The sequence below is a fragment of the Ochotona curzoniae genome, unplaced genomic scaffold (genome assembly GCF_017591425.1).
Source record: "Ochotona curzoniae isolate NIBS_2020 unplaced genomic scaffold, NIBS_Ocur_1.0 scaffold_4505, whole genome shotgun sequence".
NCBI lineage: Eukaryota > Metazoa > Chordata > Mammalia > Lagomorpha > Ochotonidae > Ochotona > Ochotona curzoniae.
In genome coordinates, this window is record NW_024467118.1 from 52,474,804 (window position 1) to 52,500,352 (window position 25,549).

Here is a 25,549-nt window from a genome sequence, read left to right on the forward strand (position 1 = left end):
GAGAGACAGAGAGGAAGATCTTCCGTCCAATGATTCACTCCCCAAGTGAGTGCAACGATCCGAAGCTGGGAACCAGGAACTTCTTTTCCAGGTCTCCCACATGGGTGCATGGTCCCAAGGCTTTGGGCCGTCCTCCACTGCTTTCCCAGGCCACACGCAGGGAGCTGGATGGGAAGTGGAGCTGCTGGGATTAGAACCAGTGCCCACATGGGATCCCAGGCACGTTCAAGGCAAGGACTTTAGCCCCTAGGCCACGCCGCCGGGTCTGACCAACAAATTTCTAAAGAAACCCCTCCACCAACCCTCCCCATCCCAGACAAACTTGCTATTATCTGTTGTAAAATCTTAAACTTGGCAAAATAGAAGCCCTACTTTCTGAACCAGTAACAGCTGTCTGAAAATTCCCTATGTAGACTCAATTTTTGCACGTATTTTAGGTACATAATTTTTCATCACCATTCACTCGAGAGAGAAATAAGAATACATACCATCTCTCACAATCAACTTTCAAAGATCTTGAATATATATAAAATATTTGTTACACCTTATCTATTCTGGAAGGGAAAATAAAGTAGTAATACGTAAAGGGAAACCTATAGACTTACAGATATGTAGCCCACCTCCTGCCTATTATCTTTTCACATTTTTCTTGGTTCTAATATACTCAATATTCCATTGATTATCAGCGGAAGCTCCTCAGACACTTCCATAGATGAATCCTGAACTCCAAAGAAAATTTCACAGAGGGCCCAGCACAATAGCATAGTGGCTACAGCCATGCCTTGCATATGCCAGGATTCCATACAGGCACTGGTTTGTGTCCCAGCTGCTCCACTTCCCATCCAGCTCCCTGCCTATGACCTGGGAAAGCAGTGGATAGCCCAAAGCCTGGGACTCTGCACCTGCATGGGAGACTGGAACAAGTTCCTGGGTCATAGCTTCAGATAGGCTCAGCTCTGGCCACTGCAACCACTTGGAGAGTGAACCAGCAGTTACAGGATCTGTCTCTCCTCTCTGTAAATCTGTCTTTTCAATAAAAAGAAATAAGACTTAAAAAAAAAAAACCTGAAATTTCACAGAATCCAAAGAGCCTCATTTTTTGTAGTAAGCACAAATTTCTCTCTATATATACCTTTTTCCTATACCCTGTCCATCTCAACAAATGGCTTTCCTAATCAGTAATGTTCCTATTCTTGCTTACTATTCTGCTAATTTTGGTACTTTTTAACTTTATTCTGTATCCAAAGTTGTTCTGGCTAACAAGACAAAGTTACAGAAGTAACTTTTCGACAACTTACTGTGATATTCCTTGGTACCCACTCTATTTCTCATTTGAGCACTCACTGATTGGACTTAAACCATCACTACGGGCTTCTGGACTGCAGGAACCTCAGGAAACCCCATTTCTAAATGCATTATACTTGTTCTTCAGCACTTGCATTTCAGTTTTAAGTACAGAAGGAAAAAAATAGATCAAAAGTAAAAATAAGATATTGTGAAACACACGTGTGAACAAAAACAACACACTCAACAAAACTTCTTGCCACAGGAGTAAACGGCATTTATTACTAAATGAAGAGTAACGATATGGCCTGGATTCAATGATCACAGAAGTATAAGGTATTTTGAGATTAACTTCTAATGAGAATTTTACTGATATTCTGATTTCTCTATGGTCCCACTATCTCCATAGCTGGAAATCATTTTAGGTTCTTTTGTTTTGTTTTGTCTCAGACAAAAGGTAAAATCTTTGCCATTCTCAGCCTTGCATTCTAATGTGCAGAGACAGGCGGGGGCATGTGAACACTTGTCAAACAGCTGAAGTATTATGAAGAAAATAAAACACTGGAAAGTGAGAAACAGGAAAGGGAACCCTTTTATAGACAAGGATCAAACAAACTTTGCTAAGTCCTCACATTTGACAGCATTTCTGAACGATGTTTATCATAAGAATCATGTGGAAAAGCATGGACAGCAGAGGGAAGAGGAAGTTCCCAGCTCTGAGACAGGAACTCAGGGAACGGAACTGAAAGGACAAGCAGCTATAAACAGTAGACGGTAACATGTAATATCCTCTGTTAAGACAACTGAAGCTTTTAGCAGTGTGCATATTTCATAAGAACTGTGGCATATGAGGGAACAGAATAACAAAGACGTTTCAGGATGAGGATGATTGATTCACTAGCTAAATTCATTCTCTCTTGCTGCTCTTGCAGAATACAAGTAAATGCCTTAGGAAATCTACAAACTATTGCATGTCCTGACACTTGGCCTCTCATGTAGATTAAAACCAAAAAGCTGATATGTGATAATAAATCTACAGTCCATAAGTATTTTATAACTAAAACATAAGCCACAATACTCGAGTTTCTTACTCATGCCAGTACTCAGTACGTATCTGGATATGAGTTTTGCAGACCAATAAGGGCACACCGAATGTTATCTTCATTAGTAAGAGACTGTAAGAAAGATCTGTTTTCCAGGATTCTGGTATAAAAAAGAAAACTGTATCTAGAAATATGTTTGATGAGTACACTTACTTGTTAAAATGCATAAAAGAAACAGATATTCTGTGTAAGAAATCACACCTGGGAGAAAAATAGTATGTTATTTTAGAAAATATTACTTTATTTTCATGTTTATCAAAATAAAATATTCTAACAGTACTAAATACTATGAGTACTATGAATAAAGAATACTAATATTTTAAATGAGACTAAATCATTATAAAATCATAGCAAAACCAGCAAAATTAATTTTAATTGTTCTACACATCTCTATAGAAACCCAAACAAAATTTCTAGCAGTGCTCTAATATATATTGGGGAAAGAAACAAAATTATGTGTATAGTTTAACTTGTTGCTATGAGTCTTTAAAGTATAAGTTTAACAAAATTAAAAATCCCAAACTGGTTAACTCTGCTTATTGTGGTAAGAACTTTTTAAGTAAATAGCTTACACTTTCTGTGTGTTGCATCCTAGATTCTCAACAGTCCATGTTTACAAACTTTAGCAGTTTATTTGGAATTAAATGTATATACATTTTGATACTACAATATTTTGCTCCTGGACATGACAGCCAAAACTAAGGTTAATGGCTAAGCTGATTTTCCAAGTAAATAATGAGACAATTAGAGCTAGGAAAAAGCCCACAATATTTATATCTATTTCAAATTCATCTGATGTTTCAGTAAAAAGGTAAAAAGTCTTTAAATAATCAGATCATGTACTTTAAAGCTCTTTTTGGTCTTTGTTCTTTGAGGCTACCCTTCTTCTACTGAACAAAGAGAAGAGAATTCACCGTCAGGCAGTTTGTTAGAGAGATGAAGGCAACAATCCAGGAGGCCCTGAAAGCATTCCCTTCTTTTGTTTGTTCTAGAATATTGTGACCCAGAGACAGATAGTTCTGGTTGATTTCCCTGAATGTTATGGGAGAATGAATCTGGAATTTTCTATATATATATATAAAGATACAAAACTCTGATTTTGTAGGGATCCCTCCCATACATACACACACAAATCAAGGAGGAATAAAAGGAAATGGAATTCCAAAATGAGCTTTTTGTCCTCTTATCTTACTGACTGCTAATTAACTTGTAGAATACACAGGAGATGCTGCTAAACATAAAGAATCTGTAATAACTACCATACATTGTTTATATGATTGTCAAGAATTATTTAACTGTGACAGCCCCGATCATGATTATCCTGGTAGCACAGATCTATAGAAATTAATTCACAGGAAAGGAGAATAGAGTGCTAAAATTAAACTTTAGATTCTTAATACCTGCCAATTACAAAATTGAATAACTGTTAGACTAATCTTTTAATTAAGTTCACTCAAAATCAAAAATTAAAATAAACGTTAAGCATACAAAATGCAGTCTTTAAGACTGAATAAGATAGACAACTAGACTTCTTTGAAAAAAAAAACTTGATAGGCAGAAGGAGGGAGCAGGTGAGTTCCTGTCCACTGCTGGACTCCCTGGGATGTGTGGGATGGCTGGGACTGTACCGGGACTTCTGCCGGGAGCTGGGAACGCTATGCGGGTCTCTCATATGGATGAAAGGGCCCCAACTAGTTTAAGCGATCAGCTGCTGAATCCAAGCATCTGCACTGTTGGCAAACTAGATTCAGTGCCCAGAGGGGGGGTATCACACCCAGGCCGCCAGTGTAGTGCGTGTTGTTTTAGCTGCTGCCTAAATGCCTGCTCTCAACTAGATTTTTTTTTTTTTTACAAATTCAGCCAAAAGACAATTTTAAGTGAAATTCTTCAAAAGCATTAGAACACTTAATTCCCACAGCATTCTATAAATATAGTTAGGTGTAACTCAGCCTATGAAATACATATTTTTATAAATGTTGTATATCACTTTAAAAAATACCACATAATATTCTCTTGTTAAATAATATTTTAAGGAGATAAATATATGCATTTCAAAATTAATTTTTAGGTACAGGCATTTGGTACCACAGTTAAGATGCCGTTGAGGAGGCCCACAATCCATATTGGAGTGTCTGGGCTTGAGTTCTAGCTATGCTTCCAATCCAGCTTCCTGCTAATGAATACCCTTGAAGGCAGCAAACAGTAACTCAAACAGCTGAATCTTAAATTTTATTTCACTTTATTTATACATAATAATTTTATTTTAGGTATAATGATAATATACATATGTGTATATATTTATAGTATGAATAATTTAGTGTCAACATGAGTACATAATAGGAGAACTTACCTCTTTCTTTAAGATTTCGAAACAATTTTGATGACCCTTTCCAAACTGGTGGTGTTTCTGAGAGCATTTGATTTAATTCCTGAAATGGAAAATATCATAATGCTGAATAGGTTAAACACTACTTATAAAATAGATTAAAACATACTTCAGCATTTATGCAAAATTTTTTCATATTCAAGACCTGAAACATGGCAAAATCTATCCTGCTGTGTTATCTGTGGTTCATTAACCACAAAATCCAATATTGTTCACATTCCAAAACCAAAATAAAAAAGATGCTATATGAAATTCAACTGGAGCTACCCAAAATTTCAGATAAATTTAATATTGGAGGAGTGTATTCAAGATGATCAGTGTAAGTGCTACAGTCAGTTATAAACAGATTCCTGAAAGCTGCAGGAAAAGTTTAATTTCGTAATTAAGGAAATGATCTGAGATGATCACTTGGTTTCATGACTCTGCTTTGTTTCCTGAGGTTTTGAGTAGAAGAAATAAACCACCAAAAGAGTATATGAAGAAGGAATGAAGAACATTTTAACAGTGATTCAAAGAATGATGACATCAGATATAGTGGAAGGACAGGGGTATTGAGTTAGTGAACACTATTTCAAACTTTTCTTTACTCTACTTTTAAAATATTTACTTCTTTCTTTCTGAAAGGCAGATTCACAAATAGGAGAGACACAGCAATCTTCTGCCTGCTGGGTCACAACTGCATTGCCTTGGAGCTGGGCCAGCCTGAAGCCAGGAACATGGAGCTTCTTCCAGTCTCCCACGTGGCTGCATGGCCCTAAGGACTTGAACCATTCTCCACTGCTTTCCCAGGTACATGAGCAGGAAGCTATATGGAAAGTGAAGCAGCAAGGACCTTAAGCCACTACCAATACAGGATGCTGGCACCATAGGTGAAGACTTAATCTATTACTAAAACAAAACAAAATATTCAGCAAAAAACGCAAACTTTAACTGCTCCTGAGCCAGGGTTTTTTGTTGTTGTTTTACTTTTTGTTTTCTTTCTTTATTTTTTAAATCAAACTATCACTTTTGGCAGGAAATTGCATAAGACTATAAACATTTGAATTATGGTTGATGCACTAAATCAACTGTAATTTGCTCTGGGTACATTGTTAAAAATAATTAAGTGAAAACTGTATTTTGGTTAATTGTGAAGAAAAATGATTAAAGGACTTAATCTTACAATTTGAAATAAATACTCTGCTAGTGGTAATACATTTTATTATTTTTATTTTTTATCATTTAATTTTTATTGGGAAAGCAGATATATAGAGAGGAGGAGAGACAGAGAGAAAGATCTTCCATCTGATGATTCACTCCCCAAGTGACCGCAATGGCCAGTGCTGCGCCGATCCGAAGCCAAGAGCCAGGAGCTCTTCCGAGTCTCCCACATGAGTGTAGGGTTCCAAGGCTTTGAGCCATCCTGGACTGCTTTCCCAGGCCACAGCCAGGGAGCTGCTGGGATTAGAACCAGCGCCCATATGGGATCCCGGTGTGTGCAAGGCGAGGACTTAAACCACTACACTATTGCGCCGGGCCCGGTAATACATTTTAAAACCACATAAACCATTTCTATATTTAGATAAGGTCTCATTTATTCAAAGTCTGGTTCCTGGAAGTCTGAAAATCATGTGAGATCCTGTAAGAGAAGCACTCTTAGTTCCTATTCCACACCAGCTGAACCAGAGTTTGCATTTTTAAAAAGGTCTCTATGTCATTTTTAATGTATATTCAAATTTAGGAAACACTTAAGACCAAACCAACTTTTTCTGATACAGTTGAACCTAAAAATGTCCTGTGATATTTACAGACCATCTTTGCGAAGCTGTGCTAGCATAAAAATACTGTAGTCACTGGAAAACCAAAAGCAGGAGCAGCATGTTTAAGGACTTATGGATTTCCTGAACTTGCATACGCTTTTGCATGCATTTTCTTGAAAATGTCATAACTGCATTCTAAGCGCCTACCGGCATCAGGCGATAGTAATGTCTGTCTGGAACAGCAGTGGCACAGAGGTGAGAACCCAGGTATGAATAATGATGAAAAGCTTCGATATTTACTGAAATATTTTTGTTGGAGTAAAAAATTTAAAAATATTTGAATAATTTTGTACGACTTGATCTATGCCATTTATGTTGTATAAATATTAACTTACCTTTTATCCACTTTAACTATTTCCATGTTACCCACTTTAATCTATTGCATGTTAAATTCACTTAGAGCTTGAGACTGAAAACTCGAAGCTAACTTTTGCGTGTTTTCTTCTCTCAATTAGTTCTAAATTCTTTTCAGTAAGACTACAGTGTAGCCCTGGAGTAGGAGTTTGGCCCAGCGGCTACAACACTACTCAGATGCCTGCATTCCATATCAGAGGGAATAGTTTTGGTCCCAGCTCCTCATCTTCCGATCCAGCTCCCTGCTACTGCAGGTGTGGAAGGCAGCAAGCCTTGACTCGGGTAGCTGAGTCCCTGCTGCCATTGTGGGGGATCCTGGGTTAAGCCCTACTCAGTCCTGGCTTGTTGTAGGCAAGTTGGGGAGTGAATCAGTAGACTGAAGATCCCTCTGTTCTCTCTCACTGTCTCTTTCTCAAATAAAAAGAAAAGAAAAGAAACACTTAAAAATTCCTAAGTATAGCACTTTGAGGAGTTCTCTACTTGTTCTAGGAGTTAGAACAGGAGGGTGTGGGACTCCCCTGGATTTGTAGCCAGTACATTCTGAAAGGCAGGCAGCCTGAAGTCTCCCAAGCGCTGCAGCTGAGACATGAAGGCAGTCCTGTGTGATCTGCGCCTGTAAAGCAGTGCAGCATGACTCTAATGCTGGGTGTGCTACGTGTTAGCAGCATGCTACATTATTACTAACGGGGACCAAATAAATATTTCTGGATAAAATTCAATTTCTGACTCTTTCTAACTGCCTTTCAAAAGATTAACACAATTTTCTTAAAGAAATAAGGCCAAAAAGTTAGATCATTAGGGGCAAGCTTTTGCCCTGGCAGTAAGAACCAGTCAAGTCACCTATGTACCATATGAGAATAACTGGGTTCAATGCTAAGCTCCAGCTCCAGCTCCTGATTCCAACTGCCTGCTAATGCACACCCTGGGAGCCGGTGGTGATGGCCAAAGCTCGGTTTCTGCCACAGGTGCACTGAGTTCTTGGTTTCTGGCTATAGGTACTCCTCTGCCCCCACTGCTGTAAGCATTTGAGGGGATAGGTTAGTTAAGTATATATTACTTGTTTACTATATTAATCTCCTAAGGGTAAAATTAGTTAACAATAGAAAAGAAAAATTAATTATAATCTGAGAATGAGCTATACTTCAGTTTTACTTGAAATTTTTATTTGAATTCTCTACAAAATACTTTGCTGTTGCTACAAATATTGTTTCCTTATTCTTAATATTCCATTATTTCCATTTTCATTTGAATGGCAATACAATAGTTGTCTGTTAACAGTAGTTCTCTTCACAAACCTTATGACATTATAGACCTAAAAGAGATATTATTTATACTGACTGTATCAATATTTCATTCACCTGAAAACAAAAAAGTTTTTTTTAAGATTTACTTAATGGCTGACATTAATGTTTGCTATTGCAAGCTTTAATGTTTATTAGTATAATTTGCCAAAAATCCTTTTGTGTTGTCATATTCCTCATCTTTGTTTTTATTCTTCAAGAATTTTTGTCACAGATAAGAACTTAATCCATTCAAAGCAAGCTTTTGCATATGTTGGTGAATTTAAACATAATTTTACCTTCCTTATAAATATTGTACTGCCATTAAAAAGAATGAAATTCTACCATTTGCAACCAGATGGTCCCAACAAGAGACCATTATGCCCAGTGAAGTAAGTCAATCCCTAAAGGACAAATACCATATTTCTCTCTGATATAAGGCAATATTCATGCAAATTTTAAGATCAATAGCCCTTTTAATATTGTTTTTGCTGCAACTCATGGATATTCTGATATTTTTGTTTGTATTTTCATTTCTTCAAAATGGTTTATTTTATTAAATTCTTCACTGACTCATAGGGAAAAAAATAAATAAAAGATTTTATTTTACTTCACATCACTGTACTTTTATTTCATTTCATTACATCTGAAAGGCAGAGAGAACAAACAAAAGAAAGAGCTTCTCTCTGCTGGCTAACTCCCCAGATGCCTGCAATGGTTTTATCTGAGCCAAGCCGAAGTTGATATCTGATTGCTCAGTGTGGGTCTCCCATGTTAGTTGCCAGGACTCAGGTACTTTGCCATCACCCATTGCTTCACACGGTATACGTCAGCAGGAAGCTGGGATTTGAACATAGATACTATACTAACCAGTGGCTTGCCCACTTAAGCCAAACACCCCAACATGGAAACTATTATTATAATATTTATGACTGAATTACAGCTGATTTTTTCTCCAGTGATTTTTTTTGAATACTTATCTATTTATTTGTGAGGCAGAACGACAGAGAAATGAAGAGACAGGGTCTGGAGCACTGGCTCAACTGACCATTCCTCTACCTGCAAGAGCACCAGCATTCCATATGGGCAACAATTTGTGTCCTGGCTGCTCCACCTTTCAACCAGCTCCCTGCTTGTGGCCTGAAAAAGCAGTAGAGGCTGGTCCAAAGCCTCAGGACCCTACACCCATGTGGGAGAACTGAAAGAAGCTCCTGGCTCCTGACTTCGGATCAGCTCAGCTCTGGCCATTGTGACCATTTCAGGAGTGAAGTAGCAGACGAAAGCTTTGTCTGTCAATCTGCCTTTCTAATACAAATAAATTTATTTTTAAAAAAATGAGAAAGAGGTCGTCCATCTGCTAGTTCATTCCCTAAACAGGTGTAACAGGTGAGTAGGTGGGATTTGCACATGAGTGGCAGGGACTAAAATACTAGGCCATGTTCTGTTGGTTCTCCAGGCACATTAGCAGGGAGCTGGATCAGAACTGGAGCAGCTGGGACCTGAACCAACACCCATATGTGATGGTGAGTGTAGTGGTTTAACCCTCTGCGCCGCAGTGCCAGGCCCTCTCCAGTGAGTTACAGATCTTCCCACGTAGGCTTGAATCTATTTTTGGATTCAAAATTAAATTGTCTTAGATTCTTAATAAATATTTGTAATGATAAAATATTTTATTTATTATAATCCTATTATTAGTATCTATGTATCAGATTAGTTTGTTCCATTTTAATGTTTTATTTTTCTTTTCTCTTACATGTTCCCAATTATCTTAGACATTTTGGGACCTTTACTCAGCAAGATGAATTTTTAAAATTTATTGAATTTTCTGAGCTTATAAATAATTCTGTAGGAAACACATATACTTATGAAATAGGCTGTTACATCAAGGACCATGATAATCTATTTACTCTTATCATTAAATGTAACTTATTAACATCTATTTAGATGCACTTTTAAGTTCTTAACAATTCTTAAGTATTGCAGAATGTATCTTTTTGATAGTTTTTAATTGCTATTGTTGATATAGAGGCAATTAATTTTGATCCACTGATCTTACATCCAGCAATAAATCTGTTTATATTCTACTACTTCTATCCTCCAGAACTGTAAAAAAAAAAATAAATAAATATCTGTTGTTTAAGGTGGCTCTGTGGTACTACGTAAAGAAAAAGTAGGAGCTCACAATTGGTTTGAAATGCAGGGAAGGGTCCGGCACAATGGCTCAACTGGCTAATCCTCCCTTTGTACATACCAGGATGACATATGTGTGCCAGTTTGAGTGCCAGCTGCTCCACTTCCTATCCAGCTTCCTGCTTGTGGCCTCAGGATAATCCAAAGCTATGGGGCCTGAGCCCATAAGGGAGAACGAGAGGAGACTCCTGGCTCCTGGCTTCAGATCAGCTTGGCTCTGCCATTATGGTCATTTGGGGAGTGAGCCAGCAGATGGGAGATCTTTCTCTCTAAATCTGCTTTTCCAATAAAATAAAAAAATCTTAAAGTAAAATAAAATAAAATGCAGGGGAACAACTGTACTAGAAGATATATCAGTTCTATATAGCGTTGTAAAGAGAACGCCTCTAAAGTTTCACAAATAAATTTAACATTTGCTGGAAAATTTTGGAGGATTACCTGTAACTAGTTAAAGAGTTTCTTTGCTTTGTTGTTGCTCTTTTATTCTTTTTTTAAAATGAAGTCTATCATACATATGAAAATACAAATTAAGTATATGTACAATTTAAAAGCAGAAATAATTAAGTTAAAAAATAGAACATCAGAAGCAATTTCTATGATTTATTGAGCCTCTCCTAGATAGCTTATATTTTACATTAATCATTTCTTAGTTTTATATGAAAGTATCCTGAAATAATGTAATTTATTTTACCATTTTTGGACTTTATACAAATGGAATTATACTTTACATTCTTGTGATTTGTCTGTTTGGCACTGTTTCACTGAGATTCTCCCATGTACTGCCATAATTCAATGTTTATACTATAATATTTAAATATAACAATATATGAAATTGCTATAACTATCGAAATTTGCCAACTAAGCATTTTTATAAGAATGTAAATATATACATAATATAGATATAAATATACCAAATTATTATGATTATAGCAAATTTATTTACTAAGTGTACTACTGATATATTTACATTTGTTTGGTTTTTAGTTTCTTTCTGACCATCAGGAACAATCCATGGACATTCCTAATGTCTATAAGCAATAATTTCTCTAGGTATATACACTGTATGAATATATTCATTTTGAACATACTAGGTACATGTGTATGCACTGTTGTAAATTTAAAAACTGAATTAATAGACACTGAATACATGTATCTTTAATTTTACTGGAAAATGGCAAATTGTTTTCCAAAATAGGAACACAAACTTATATTTACATATTAATTTAGCAACACTGATTTACATCTGTAACAATCTTTGGAATTGTCTACTTTTTGGTTTTCTGAAAGTTTTGTTGGTAGAAAAGTGCTACCTTTATGTGTTTTAAGTTGCAAGAGAAATTACATATATATTATATATACTTACATATATATAATATGACATCTGTACATGTCTATGCATGCATATATATATATATATACCAACAGCTTTAACTTACCTGTTTGGAAAGTGACTTCCATGTTTTAGCACCTAAAATAAACATGACATAATCAGATGATAAATACTTCATGTAACATATCCATATCCACTAACCATCTACAACTGTAACTCATGAGTCAGATTTTATGTCCAAAAGCAAAGGTAATTCTGAATTCAAGACCTAAATCTAGAAGAGGACCTTATTTTTGCCATTTGTTTCTTTGCTATACTGCAAACTACTTACAAAAAATAATACTAGTGGATTAGCAAACGCTTTCTCATAACCATATTATTTTAATTTGGGGCTTTTTTGGATTTATAGAGTAAGTTTGTTAAACATTCTATGTGCTTAAAAGCAAAAATAATGGTATATTTAAATATTCATGCTAGAATATAAATAATATTAAAAGACATGGCAATTTTAGAGTGTTGCACATGATATTTATGAGTAAAATTCACAGGTCAGATCTCTCTACGGTGAATGAGAAGGAAAGCAAGCAAAGAGCAAGAGAGAGAACAAGTCGAGTGAGAGGGAAGCGTCCATCCTGCACTTCGCTCTGTGTCCCTGTAACAGGTAACGAAACCTCTCAGGAACAAATGCCCTAGTCACACACCACACACATCACTTTCTTTTTCTACTTCCTTCTTACACACATGAAGATCTCAAAAACTTACTAATCCTGCCATGTATGGTCAAATGTCTAATCAGTATTGCTGTTTCCTTTGCTCAGATTTGACCACTGTAAATATCTAAAATATCTAATTCATAAATAATGTGTGAGAATAGATGTGATTAATTTTGTAACACGGATGTTAGAAAACTGATAGGTGGGGCCTGCCTGGCACAGCGGCTCAATTAGCTAACCCTCATCTTAAGCATTAGGATCCCCTAAGGACGCTGGTTCATATACCTGGCTGCTCCACTTCCCATCCCACTTCCTGCTTGTTCCCTGAGTAAAGCAGTGGAGGATGGCTTAAGGCCTTTGGACCCTGCACCCACGTGGGAGGTTAGGTAGAGGCTCCCGGCTCCTAGCTTTGGATTGGCTCAACTCCAACCATGGTGGAAACGTGGGGAGTGAACCAGCAGATGGAAGATTTTTCCGTCTCTCCTCTATAAATTTGCATTTCCTATAAAATAAATGTAATTTGTCTTAAAAACCTGATAAAATAGTATTTCAGCTACATTACAATGATGATAGCCAATAATTGTTTCCTACAGGACAATGAGGCCATTTCTATATAATTAACAATATATCACATTTAGAATTATAAAAGACATTTCTGCTATGCAACTTTCTATATTTTTTATGGGCGATATAATAACTCATTTTAACATTAAAAGAGGGCGGCATGATAGCCTAGTGCCAAGTCCTCGCGTTGTATGAGCCAGGATCCCATGTGGGTGCTGGTTCCCTGAGAGGCAGCAGGTGATGGCTAAGACACTCAGATCTCTGAAACCCAAGTGGGAGACACACAAGGAATCCAAGCCTCAACTTTGGGGGAAGTTGGGAAGCAATCACAAGATCGGGAAATCCGTCTCTCTTTGTCTCTTAGAAGACTACATATGTACATATATACATACATTTATACATAAAGATAGATACAAGTCTTTCAAATCTCATTATGCTACTCTTCTACATATCTGATTTAATATTTAGCCCACACAGCATTTTTCAGTATTTTTTCACATTTTCTTCTTTTTTAATTTTTAATTTTTATTTCTTTTTAAATATTTATTTTTATTGTAGAGGCAGATATACAGAAAGGAGAAGAGACAGAAAGATCTTCCATCTGATGGTTCACTCCCCAAGCAGCCGCAATGGCTGGAGCCGAGCCAATCTGAAGCCAGGAGCCAGGAGCTTCCTCCAGGTCTTCCACAGAGGTGCAGGGTCCCAAGGCTTTGGACCATCCTCCACTGCTTTCCCAGGCCACAGGCCGCAAGCTGGATGGGAAGTGGGGCTGCCAGGATTAAAACCTGTGCCCCTATGGGATCCTGGAATGTTCAAGGTGAGGGCCTTAACAACTACACTATTGCACTGGGCACTTTCCCACATTTTCAAAGCAATTATTGAAAGTATGTTAATCTTTTTCAATTTAATTATGTTTTGTAAACACCAGCAAGAAATTAACTGAGACTGTGGTTGTAAAATATCCTGTGTGCACTTTTTGTAATAGAGACCCTTTTTTCTCCCAGAAGTCACAGTTCTGGAATACCATCTATTAGCAGAATTACCAAGAATTTATTTCAAAAGAGTAAGATCCAACACTGAGCTTTCCATAGCACATACTATGAGAAAGTGAAAAATTAGTGACTTCACATTTTTCAAAATATGAGATTATAAAATTTTACTTAAAGAATAACTTAAGTTTGACAAAAATTATTCAATGTAAAACATCTGACAGTCTAAAAACATACATCCCTTTAAGAAGTACTGAGTATGCAGTATGTGCCAAATGACTACATCCTGCCTTGGAGTTTTTTTTTTTTTTAATTTTTTTTTTTTATTGTTGCTTACATTATATTATGTAGTACAGTTTTATAGGCGCTGGGGATCCCCCCCCACCCCTCCCATACCCCTCCCCCCATGGTGGATTCCTCCACCTTGTTGCATAACCATAGTTCAAGTTCAGTTGAGATTCATTGCTTGCAAACACATGCCTAGCATAAAGTTCAGCGTCTTATTGTCCAGATAAGTTCAGTGGCCTCTTGGGGAGACCTTCTATGGTCTGAAGATAGTCTAACAGAGTAAAGATCCAGTCAGTTAAAAGCCCCAACAAGGCCTCAGTATCATTATACAACATTATGGAATTAATTGACATAGTATTGGGTAAACAATATGTTAAAAATAATGCAAGTTCCATTCTTCGAAACATCTGGGTTGAGACAGTATCAATGACAGGTTCGGAAAATAACAAACAACCAAACAAAAAATTACAGGTTAAATCAAGGCAAACATGTGGTATCTAATCTTTTGGGATTCGCTCATTTCCCTTAGCATTATAGTTTCCAGTTGTGCCCATTTAGCCACAAAGAATAGGAATATATCCAAAACACCTGTTTTACGACAAACCAACATGCATCCCTATGTTCATTGCAGCACAATCAGTAATTGCGAAAACATGGAAGCAACCGAAATGCCCATCAGCAGAAGATTGGATAAGAAAGCTTTGGTTCATCTACTCCATGGAATACTACTCAGCTATTAAAAAAAACAAAATGCAGTTCTTTCTGCCTTGGAGTTTATTGTTTCTGGATGTTATGTCCTTTTAAGTACAGGGGATTTATGGCTCCTTTAGTATATACCAAAGACCCTCATAAGTATAGGTAAAAATATTGCATATATTTTTATTTAGTTGATTGATGTAATGTGGACTTTTCACCTTAAGTGACTTAAGCATCGCAGCCTTCCAGTTCCTTATCATAGCCTTTAAGTTCCTTAAAATAAGAGCCTAATTCCAGTGGCAAGGCTTAGCAAGCTAATCCTCTGCTTGCAGCTCCAGCATCCCACACGGATGCTGGTTCATGTCCTTGCTGCTCCACTTCCCATTCAGCTTTCAGGGCTGGTTCTATGACATAGCAGCAAAAGTTGCCAGAAACCCATATGGTCACTGGTTCAAATGCTGGGTACTCCTCTTGTGTTCCAGCTCCTTGCTAACAGCCTGGGAAAATCCATGGGAGATGGCACAACTGTATGGGGCCCTGCTATCCACATGGGGGACCAGGATGAACATCCAGGCTCCTTGATTCCACAGGACCTGAAGCAGGCCATGCAACCATTTGGGGAGTAAACCAGCATATGGAAGATCTCCCCTCTTGTCTCTGTAACTCTGATTTTCCAAATAAATAAGTATATCTTTTTAAAAGTTTTCAAGAATATTAGCTCAGGTATTAAGGGTTTATTTTTAGGTTGGGATCAGCATATCATTGCCTCTGGAGTCAAAATGGCAGTAACTGCTATAGTACTGTAGTTGAAATTAAGTTTTTTTGTGTGTAACAGTTGCAAGCAGATATGCAAACAACTAATTAAATGGTAAAATGACTTTTACTGAATTATCTTTCAGTGAATTTAAAAGAACATTTCAAAAACAGATTCAAAGGCCTCCATTCATGTCCAAAGCTTTTCAAATACATACTACATCAAACTGAAATAGTGATTCTTATCTCAAACTTGGTCCCTACTGCTATACATCAGCCAAAAACTGGGTAGTACTCAATACTTCATCAATACCTTTAGCTTTTTGAAAGCTGAACTATCATTGGCTAACTTATGATACAGTATCAAAGAAAGATATCTACAATTAACTGAAAAGGCTTTAAAACATCCTACCCTACTATCTATATCTGTACCTGTTCTCTTCCTGCTACCTATATCTGCAATGCAGGTTTTATATTCTTAAAAAAAAGATTTAAAAGTAGTTGAACTATAAAAGCAAATGGAAATCTAGATGTCTTCTCTTAAGACAGCTTCTATGAGGTTTTCTAAGAATATGCCTGAATACCAAAATGTTTGAGAGTCACTGCTCTAATGCAAGCAAAAGTGAGAAATAACTATCCTATATCCACACTGTAGGTGCAATGACAAATACAGAAGAAATATTGACAGAATTCTTGCCCAGAGATAGCTTCAAACTCTGTCCTATCAGCTATGCTGTAAAGGCCAGGTATTAGAAGGAGCAGGCAGATTATGAGCTTTTCACAAAGAACATAAGAAGAATCTTTTAAATTTAAATTTTATATAGTAAGAAAGGAACAATTAAAGGCTTCTGAAAAGATAAGAAATACAAAAGTTTATAAGAAATGTTAGCCTGATAACACTGCATTGCATTATGCATTCTGAAATATGCATTACTTGCTTCATTGTTCTAATTATTTAATGCTATCTCACAGTTCTTGAGATTAACAATTATATTTTATAACATTATTTTTAAAAGTTTGAAATATACTTACATTTGGGTTCATCTGTTGTAACAGCCAAAATAAAATCATAGGGAGTCATGAATAACTGTCCTTCACACTCTATAGAGGCAAATAAACGAAATCGCCTCTCCCGAGATGTAGCATAGAGGTCCAAGTCTTCAGTGTCTGTTCTGCCAAGAGCAACCTACAGTTCAGAAAGCAAATAAATTTAAACTGTAAAATAAGCCTCTTTCTGGAAGATAAATGCTGCTGATAAACTGTATTAAAAACAAATTCACACAGTAAACGAAAAGTGTGAAATTATTCTATCTTCTAGAGAATCTTACTTTGTTTATAAATAAATTACTCACATAAATAAAATTAATTAACATTCAAAAGGCCCTGCAATGAATATCATTAAGGGAATAACTATTTTGAAGGATTTAGGACTCTCAGCTTCAGTCTTCAAGAACATTACAGAGTCAGTGCTGTCTCTGAAAGAAATACTCTGATATAATGCTCAAGATTACCACTAATGAGAGCAAATTACTGAGCTGAAATTGCTAATTCCAAACAACTATGCTACAGATACCTTCAATGATCGTTCTAAACTATGCCTGAAGATTAACAGGTGTACACTTGCATGGAACAAGCTGTTTTGCTTTGCTTAAGATCTTTCCTTGTAGTTAAATACTTTTCCACTGTGACTTACATTCTTTATGAACCATAAAAGGAAGTATGTGGAGAAGCATGAGAGTGCTTTGTGCCCAGACAAAAATTTATACTTACGTATTAAAATTATTAACATGAAGAAAACAGATTTCATGATATCATGGGTAAGGTTCTACAGTGATAATCCCACTTCCTTCCCAACTCCTCCCCCACCAGGAACAGGTCTGTACCAGGGCTCAGTTCCCGGCTCCTGATTCCAGCTTCCTGAAACACAGACTTTGGAAAGCATCAGCAATGGCTGAAGTGATTAGGCTCCAGTTAACTACAGAGGAGACATGGACTGAATCACTGGCTCTGGCTGTTGTGGCTATCTGGGAAGCAAACCAGTGAATGGAAGTTCTCTTTCTCAAATAAACTTTTTTTTTAAAAATTATATACTAAAAGGGGAAACAGTAACATAAATATATTTAAAAAGAATACTACAATCTGTATACCTAAAAGGGCTTCTTGGTATTCTCACTGCTTCCTCCACTGTCTCTGTTGAACTTAGAATAAATCACAGGGTACTAAAACATATTTGTAGTACCAAAATGAAATATGGAATAGCAAAAAGTGAAAAATAATTTTCCCATGATACCCCAGTAAGATAGTCTGATTCTCCAGGGGTCATCAATAAGCATGACTGTGCTCAACTGTTTGGAGAATGGAACAGGGGAGGAAACAGAACAGGAAATCAATAATCAGCTCAGTTCTTAACATTCTTTATTTCTTCCCAATGATCAATGATTTGTCTCTACTCAAGTGCCACCATGTTTGTATTACTATTTTACACAGATTTTCTTAAACATATCCTTTTCATTTATTTGAAAGGCAGCATTACACATAGAGGTAAAAAGAGAGAAAGAGAGGTTTTCCACCTGCTAGATCCCTCCCCAGATGGCTGCAACAGCTAGGAATGGGCCAGGCCAAAGTCAGGAGTACAAAGCTTCTTCTGGGTCTCCCATACGGGTGCCCCCAAGCACTTGGACCATCTCTTGCTGCTTTCTCAGGCTTATCGGCAGGGAGCTGGACCAGCAGCAGCCAGGACACAAGTCAGTGCCCGGTGTCACAGGTGGAGGCTCTTTCAGCGCTGTCCAACATCAGTCCTGCATGTGTTTCTTTTGTGCTTATTATCACATTAGGTACAGAAAAGACTCAATCTTATTGTCAATATTACTAACAATCTTTTAAAACATTATATCAATATATGATATTTTTTCTTTAGCGGAATTTTGAAATTTATGTTCAAATTCTGCTTTAAAATGATTACTGGCATTATGTGATGATAGAATTTGGGGCTTTATTTAGGAAACTTGGCAGTCATACAATATCTATTTTTTCAACTTGGGAACATGGATTCAATTGCTGTCATCTACATAGGAGACACACATGAACCTCCCAACTCCTGGCTTTTATTTATTTATTTATTTATTTATTATTTTAAAAATATTTACTTATGTTATTTGAAAGGCAGAGTGACAGGGAGAATCACACGCAGTCACAGAGTAAGAGAGGGAGAGAGAAATCCTCTGTTCTCTGACTCACTCTCCCAGTGGGCACAATACCCATCTGGGCCCAGGCAAAGCTAAGAACCAAGAAGTCCATCTGGTCTCCTGTATGGGTAGCATATTTCTAGCACTGGGGCCTCTAAAGATGGCACTTTTTCTCAGGCATATTCATAGGAATTGGACTGGAAGCAGAATATCCAGAACTCAAATCGGCCCTTGCAACCACTTTACCTTCTCTGCCCCAGTCACTGACTCCTTGCCCAATGTGTTCTAAATGTCTTAGTGTTAGTGGTTAAGTAGTGTGGGAGAGACTAATAGTTATGTTTCTGTTCTTGTAAAAGGGTAAGAAACAAGCATGCAAAGTGACCCTTGAGGACTATTGTAATCTAACTTATTTTCAGTAAATAAAGCAAAACAAGGAAACACTCATTCCTCAAAGTAGAATTATCAAAACTACTTTTATTATTAATTATTTAGAAGCCCTCTTTTTAAAACGTGGAACAAGTCAAGAAGGCTTAGTGTTATTGACACTATTCAACATAATTTTACATACTTATATTTAAATATTAAAATGAAGGCCATGGTTATGAATATTAAATAATATTAAATGTTAAAATGAACATGAATAAAATAATTTCATTAAGTAGTGCATTACAAACACATATCTAAGGTTAGTAGTTTTTTTCATACATCAGAAGAAAATTAAAAACATAATTAGAAATAAAAATTCCCAAACTAATTCATATTTCATGTAACAACTAAAAGATGCTTACGAGTAAACCCATAAAAAATGTTAAAAACTTAACTGAAATTTCACGGAAAGACTTGCTTATTGTACTCCTTCTTATTCACACCTGGTTGCACTTAAGATTACATATCCATGTCTTGCATTTAATCATTAATTCCTTGAGAAGAGCAGTAATTTCTTACTTTTATAGCTCCAGGTATTAACTGAGTGCCCAGTGTGAATAACAGCCTCAGTAAATATATACTTACTGTATAAATAAATGATGGTTGTAGATGAAAAGTAATTAGCAACTGGGTAATAAGCAACCGAAGGGTTATTGCATCTGGATCAGACAGCAAGCAGTTAAGCACAAGATGAAAGGTTTCTGATTAAAGATCAGGTGTTTAGATAGAGATAACACAATACAATCTAAAGCTTCAGTGAGGAAGTTAACTTATAGCTGTTGGCATCTATCTTCTAAAAGTTGTTTGAAGGGCCAGCATTGTGGTGTAGCAAGTAAAGCGACCAACTGTGATGTGAGCATTTCCCATGAAGGCCTATCCAAGTCCTACAAACTCTACTTCTAAGCTAACTTCCTGCCAATGGATTAAGAATAGAAGCAAAGGATGTCCCAAGACATGGATAGTGCTCCTGGCTTCTGGTTTCAGCCTAGCCCAGCCCTTGCCATCATGGGCATCGCTGGAATGAACCAGTAAATGGAAGGTGTCTCTCTGTCTCTCCTTTTTTTCTCTTTCTCCTCCACCCCTCAAATAAATGAATAGCTTTTAAGTAAAATTTTTGAATATGTCATTAAATATTATATACATCTGAAGGACAGAGACACAGAGACAGACAGACAGACAGACAGGTATCTCCCCTCTGCTGGTTCATTACTCTAATATCCACATAAGCCAGTTCTGGGCTAGTTCAAAGAATGGCACTGAAGATTCAATTCAGAAATCCAACTACTTGCCTGCTGCCTCCCAGGGTATACATTAGGCAGGAAGCTGGAATCAGGCATAGATCCAGGACTCAAATCCAAGCACTCCTGTATGGCACAGAGTTGTTCCAAATGCCTGCTTCGTAAACATGTCACCTTTAAAACTAAGGTTGGAGATAAGTAATTTTTTTTTTTATTTTAAAAAATATAACTAAGTGTGGAGCTGGTACTGAGCCCAGTGGTTAAGATGCTTGCATCCTCCATCAGAGTGTCTAGATTGGATTCAGAGCTCTGGCTCCTGGCTCCAACTTCCCAATAGTGTAGGTCCTGTGAGGTAATTAACTGAGTTCTTGCCACTGATATGAGAAATCTGGATTGAATTCTCAGCTTTTGGCTCTGGCCCTACTAGCCCAGTCTTAGTCATAGCTGGCACTTGAAGCCTGCTATGAATCATCAGATGGAAGTGCTGTCTGTGTCTCTATGCCTCGTTCTATCTCAAATGAAGTTTAGTTGTTTGTTTTTAATTACTGCAATAAGAAGGCTTATGGGATTTTAGTTTTCATTCGATCATTATCTTAATAAAATAAAAATTCTGATTAACATTAAATGTCTTCAGCAGGGGTGTGAGCCTATATGGTAAGACTCCAGTTGGAACACCTATGTTTCACATCAGAGTGCCTAGATTTAAATCATGGCTTCTTTCCTGAGTCCGGCGTGCACACTTGGAAGCAGCTGGTGGTGGCCCAAGCATCTGGGTTCCCATCACTTGTGGTGGGGGCTTTGCTCTGGACTTTACTGGGGAGTGGGAGTTTGCTTGCTTTCTGTCCCTCTCCCTCTCTCCCTGAAACTCCTTACCTCTCAAAGATAATGGCAATCTCCCTTCTTAGTGATAGAGGTCTCTACCAATTAATCTGCCCTCTATTTTACTTTGATACAGCAGGCTAAATTCCTCAAATGAAATGGTTCAGAACCAACAACAACAACAGAAGTATGTAATTTATTCACACAAAACAGTCCAGAGACAACTAACAGGACTGGCCTTGGCAGTGGGATCAAGATGCCTGACTTCAAACAGTCAGAGACCCAGGGTATCTGTGCCACCACGGATGATGAGGGAAGTGAAAAAGACAAAGAATTTGAGAAGCACTTATAGGCCAGGACTGGAAGTGGTATAAATCATTTCTGCTCACATTCAATTCAAGACAGTTAATCACAAAGTCACATGAAATACAAGAGATGCTGGAAAACGGAGAACTTAGCATCCATACCCTACTCTGCAGGAAGAGAAGAGCCTGTCAACAGCCTGCAGTGTCTACCACATCTATGTAAGGGGACAACATTGCAGACTCATTAAAGGGCTATGAAGAAAAACATTAGAATTTTACACACACACACACACACACACAACTTGTGAAGACTTACCTAAAACAAAATCTGTGGGGATAAAGCCATCATGAGAGTTAACAACACTTCTAAATCACCTTCATCATCAGGTTTTGTTGTTGTTGTTGTTGTTGTTTTGTTTTTTGTTTTTTTTTTTTGGCAAAACTAACCTGCTATGATCCACTTTAGGCTGACAGTTTCACAGATTTCATTTTGCTCCCTGCATGCTATATTCCTCTTAGACATGGCCTTTAATGGCTTGACATTTAATGTTGTTTACAGTAGCGCTCAGCCCAGCTCTGCTTTCTCAAATTTGGCAAAATATGTCTGTAACTGACCTTTTCACAAAACACTCAAGTAAGATTAAGAAAACATTTGGGTCTGGCCCTCCACACTTGAATGGTGAAAGAAACTGAATGCAAACAGATGTTTCTGCTCTATCTCCATAGACCCACTCACAGTATCTAGTGAATGGTGAACAAAAACCTCCACTACCAACCTACAGTTACACACGCACAGACCTAACAACCACCTACAGGTAATAGGATCATTGTCTTCAAATATTTTCTTTTCAGGCATGAAAAAGAGTTAGTTCTAAACTAAATTTGGTGATAGGGTACTATATTCAATATATCCAAAAAAATAATTAAAAACTCTACAATTTAAGCAACAGAAACAAAATGAGTGTCTGTAAATACACCTATGTATATAAACTTAAATTTTACATTCGAGCAACGTTCTTTCATTTCTATAGTAAAATTTACTCTGAAAATAAAATATCTTCAAAGTTTAAAATAACAAAACCACAGCATGTCCAATTCTGGCACACATTACAATTTACACAATGAAATCACAATTTTGGACTTCATATGGACATGTTTAAGCTAGATATACTAAAACTTATATATATATATATTTTAACAAAGTAAGAAAATATAGACACTTACAATTAGGGTAGGGCATCACTGTAGCATTTTTATATGTGGCAAGTTTTAATGAAGAAATGGAATTAATTTTTCACATCAAAAAGATTTTGCTAGGTTACTGATAAAAACTACTCAAGCATACAGTTGGAACATGAATTAGCTTATCTGTAAATTAATGGGTACCAAGTAGAGGAGAGAAATCCAAGAAAGAGCTACAAGAGACTTTAAACATGCTTTACATATCATTTCTTCTAGGAAATTATAATATTACACCTTCCAGAAAATTACTTTACAGGAATTGCTCAACATCCTTTTCAGAATATTTAAAATATTTTAAAATTGTATTCAGATTTGTTTAAAAATATTTAGGAAACCTTCTTTCTAGTTCTAGAAAGTTTTATCTTGTGTGTTTCATTGAGAAAGTAAGGGCTAAAATCTAGGTCCTTATTCTCACTGGGTCTTTATTTTTCCACTTTAAAAAAATGAAAAATTCATGTGGATACAAAAATTTCAAGCAAATCTGCAATTTAGGCAGTTTATTAATAGTCAGTAATGATCATTTTCATGTAAAAACATAGATCCTGTAAGTAATGCTGACAAAACTATGATGAGAAACTTAAAAACTGACAGAGATAAGAGATATTGCATTTTAAAATTAACTCATCTTTCCAAAAGAAATAAAAAATACTATGCTAGTACAATTACCACCTTTGGTATTTCCAAACTGAGATCTATACAAGTGGTACTCAGATGTAACCTCTGCATCACTGAAGCCAGGGCCTTCAAGCAGCGTGCATTATCCTTGCCATGAAAAACAGAAAGCAAAGGTTCACTGCCACACAGTCTCATGTTACTTCAGGTCAGTGATTAAAAAAACCCACCCTGGGGCCCAGCACGAAAGCCTAGTGGCTAAGGTCCTTCTCGCTGAGCGAGCTGAGATCCCATATGGGCGCCAGTTCTAATCCTGGCAGCTCCACTTCCCATCCAGCTCCCTGACTATGGCCTGGGAAAGCAGTGGAGGACAGCCCAAAGCCTTGGGACCCTGCACCTGTGAGGGAGACCTGGAAGAAGTTCCTGGATCCTGGCTTCCGATCAACGCAGCACTGGTCATTGCGGTCACTTGGGAAGTGAATCATCGGACGGAAGATTTTCCTCTCTGTCTCTCCTCCTCTGTATATATCTACCTTTGCAATAAAAATAAATAAATCTTTTAAAAAAAAATCCGCTCTGTGCTAAGGTTTGGTTTTCCCAGGAAGGCAAGATCAAATGCTAGATATGGGATTCACTACTTAACAATTAGAGAAAATGCTGCCTACCAGCTGATAACACTCTAAAGAAGTAACTTGAAATAATTCTATCAGTTATCTAAACATTATATAATGTATTATCAGTTAGTAACCAAGAAATATCAATAAGAATAAAGCATGGAAAAAGAAAAAAGAAATATCATCTATCTTCACCAAAATCATTCAAATTACTCATCATTACCATTTTCTCTAAGATACACTATTAGCTGCTAAACCTTAAAATAAAGAATGTTTTTAAAAATTGTATTTGATTTCAAATGCACAAAACTAAATATCTGATATTACAACCTACCTGGCATTGGTAACTGCATAAACATTTTTGATAAAACACTAAAGAATAAACCATCTTTTAAATCTGCACTTATTTTATATTTTCTTGGCAAGAATCGCATGAAATATGCATAACTTTTATTGAAGTACATAAAAAAGTCGTTATGGAGGCATTAAATTTGCCTTCTTACTTATAGCTGGAGGCTCTTCTAAAACTGTCTAAGAAGGTAAAATATCATAAATGTAACATTTTCTTATCTTTCCAAGGGATTGATAGGTTAAACATCAAATCCCCTATGTGGGAAAAACTAAAGTACTCGAGGTGAAATATTTTGATACTTAGTAAATGTGTCTGTGTGCAAATATACACAGCTGAAGACCAGTCACAAAAGTTCACAAAAAATTAAATGAGAAAATTTTGAAATCCATTCATAAGGAGTCTTAAAAGTGAAAAAGAGGTCATAAAAAGGCATAGTATGTAAAAGAAAACACAAGATTTTTGAAAATTTCTTTGCATCAAAATGAACTTATAATTTCATTTTTCCATGAACATTATGAAGTATCCTGGTCTTTCCCTGGCTGAGACTGAAAAAAACAAAGATGCTGCTAAATAAAGCAATTGGCACTTTATGAATTTAAATCTATACTTACACGTTTCTAGTACCATACAAGATCATTAGAAGTTTATAGATTGTGTTCACCTTTGTTTTTTGAGAGGAAGATGACAGAACCATTCTATTTTTCTAAGGTGGCAGTGGCATATAGCAGTTTAGTATGTAGATCCCATTTTTCGTCTACTAAAGGACAAAGGACCTTGCTCCAGCAACACCTTTTTGTCCTGCCAACTTCAGGATGTTTTCCTCCCCTTCAGCTACAAAATGTTGCTATTTCTCCCGTCCTGAAAAGCTCCTTGTCCCACTTCTCCCACCCATTGCTTCTCTGTTGTTTCTCTTCTATCCATTTTAACAAGGTGGTGGAGAGAGCTGTGTACATTTCCTTCTCCTACCCTTGTGACTGTTTCACAGCCTTTTCCCTCTATCACTCCACTGAAACTGCTTGTCAAGGTC

At 36.7% G+C, this 25,549-nt stretch overlaps 1 protein-coding gene across 1 annotated transcript in view; it reads right to left on the minus strand.

Annotated features, from left to right (window-relative positions):
• MICU3 (mitochondrial calcium uptake family member 3) overlaps positions 1-25,549 on the minus strand; it is an 83,094-nt gene that overhangs the window by 40,888 nt on the left and 16,657 nt on the right. The window contains exons 2-5 of the mRNA XM_040966018.1: positions 16,762-16,915; positions 11,833-11,864; positions 4,738-4,816; positions 2,541-2,588 (exon numbers count right to left, since the gene is read on the minus strand). Of these exons, the coding sequence (XP_040821952.1) occupies positions 2,541-2,588; positions 4,738-4,816; positions 11,833-11,864; positions 16,762-16,915 (313 nt within the window). The remainder of the gene's footprint in view (positions 1-2,540; positions 2,589-4,737; positions 4,817-11,832; positions 11,865-16,761; positions 16,916-25,549) is intronic.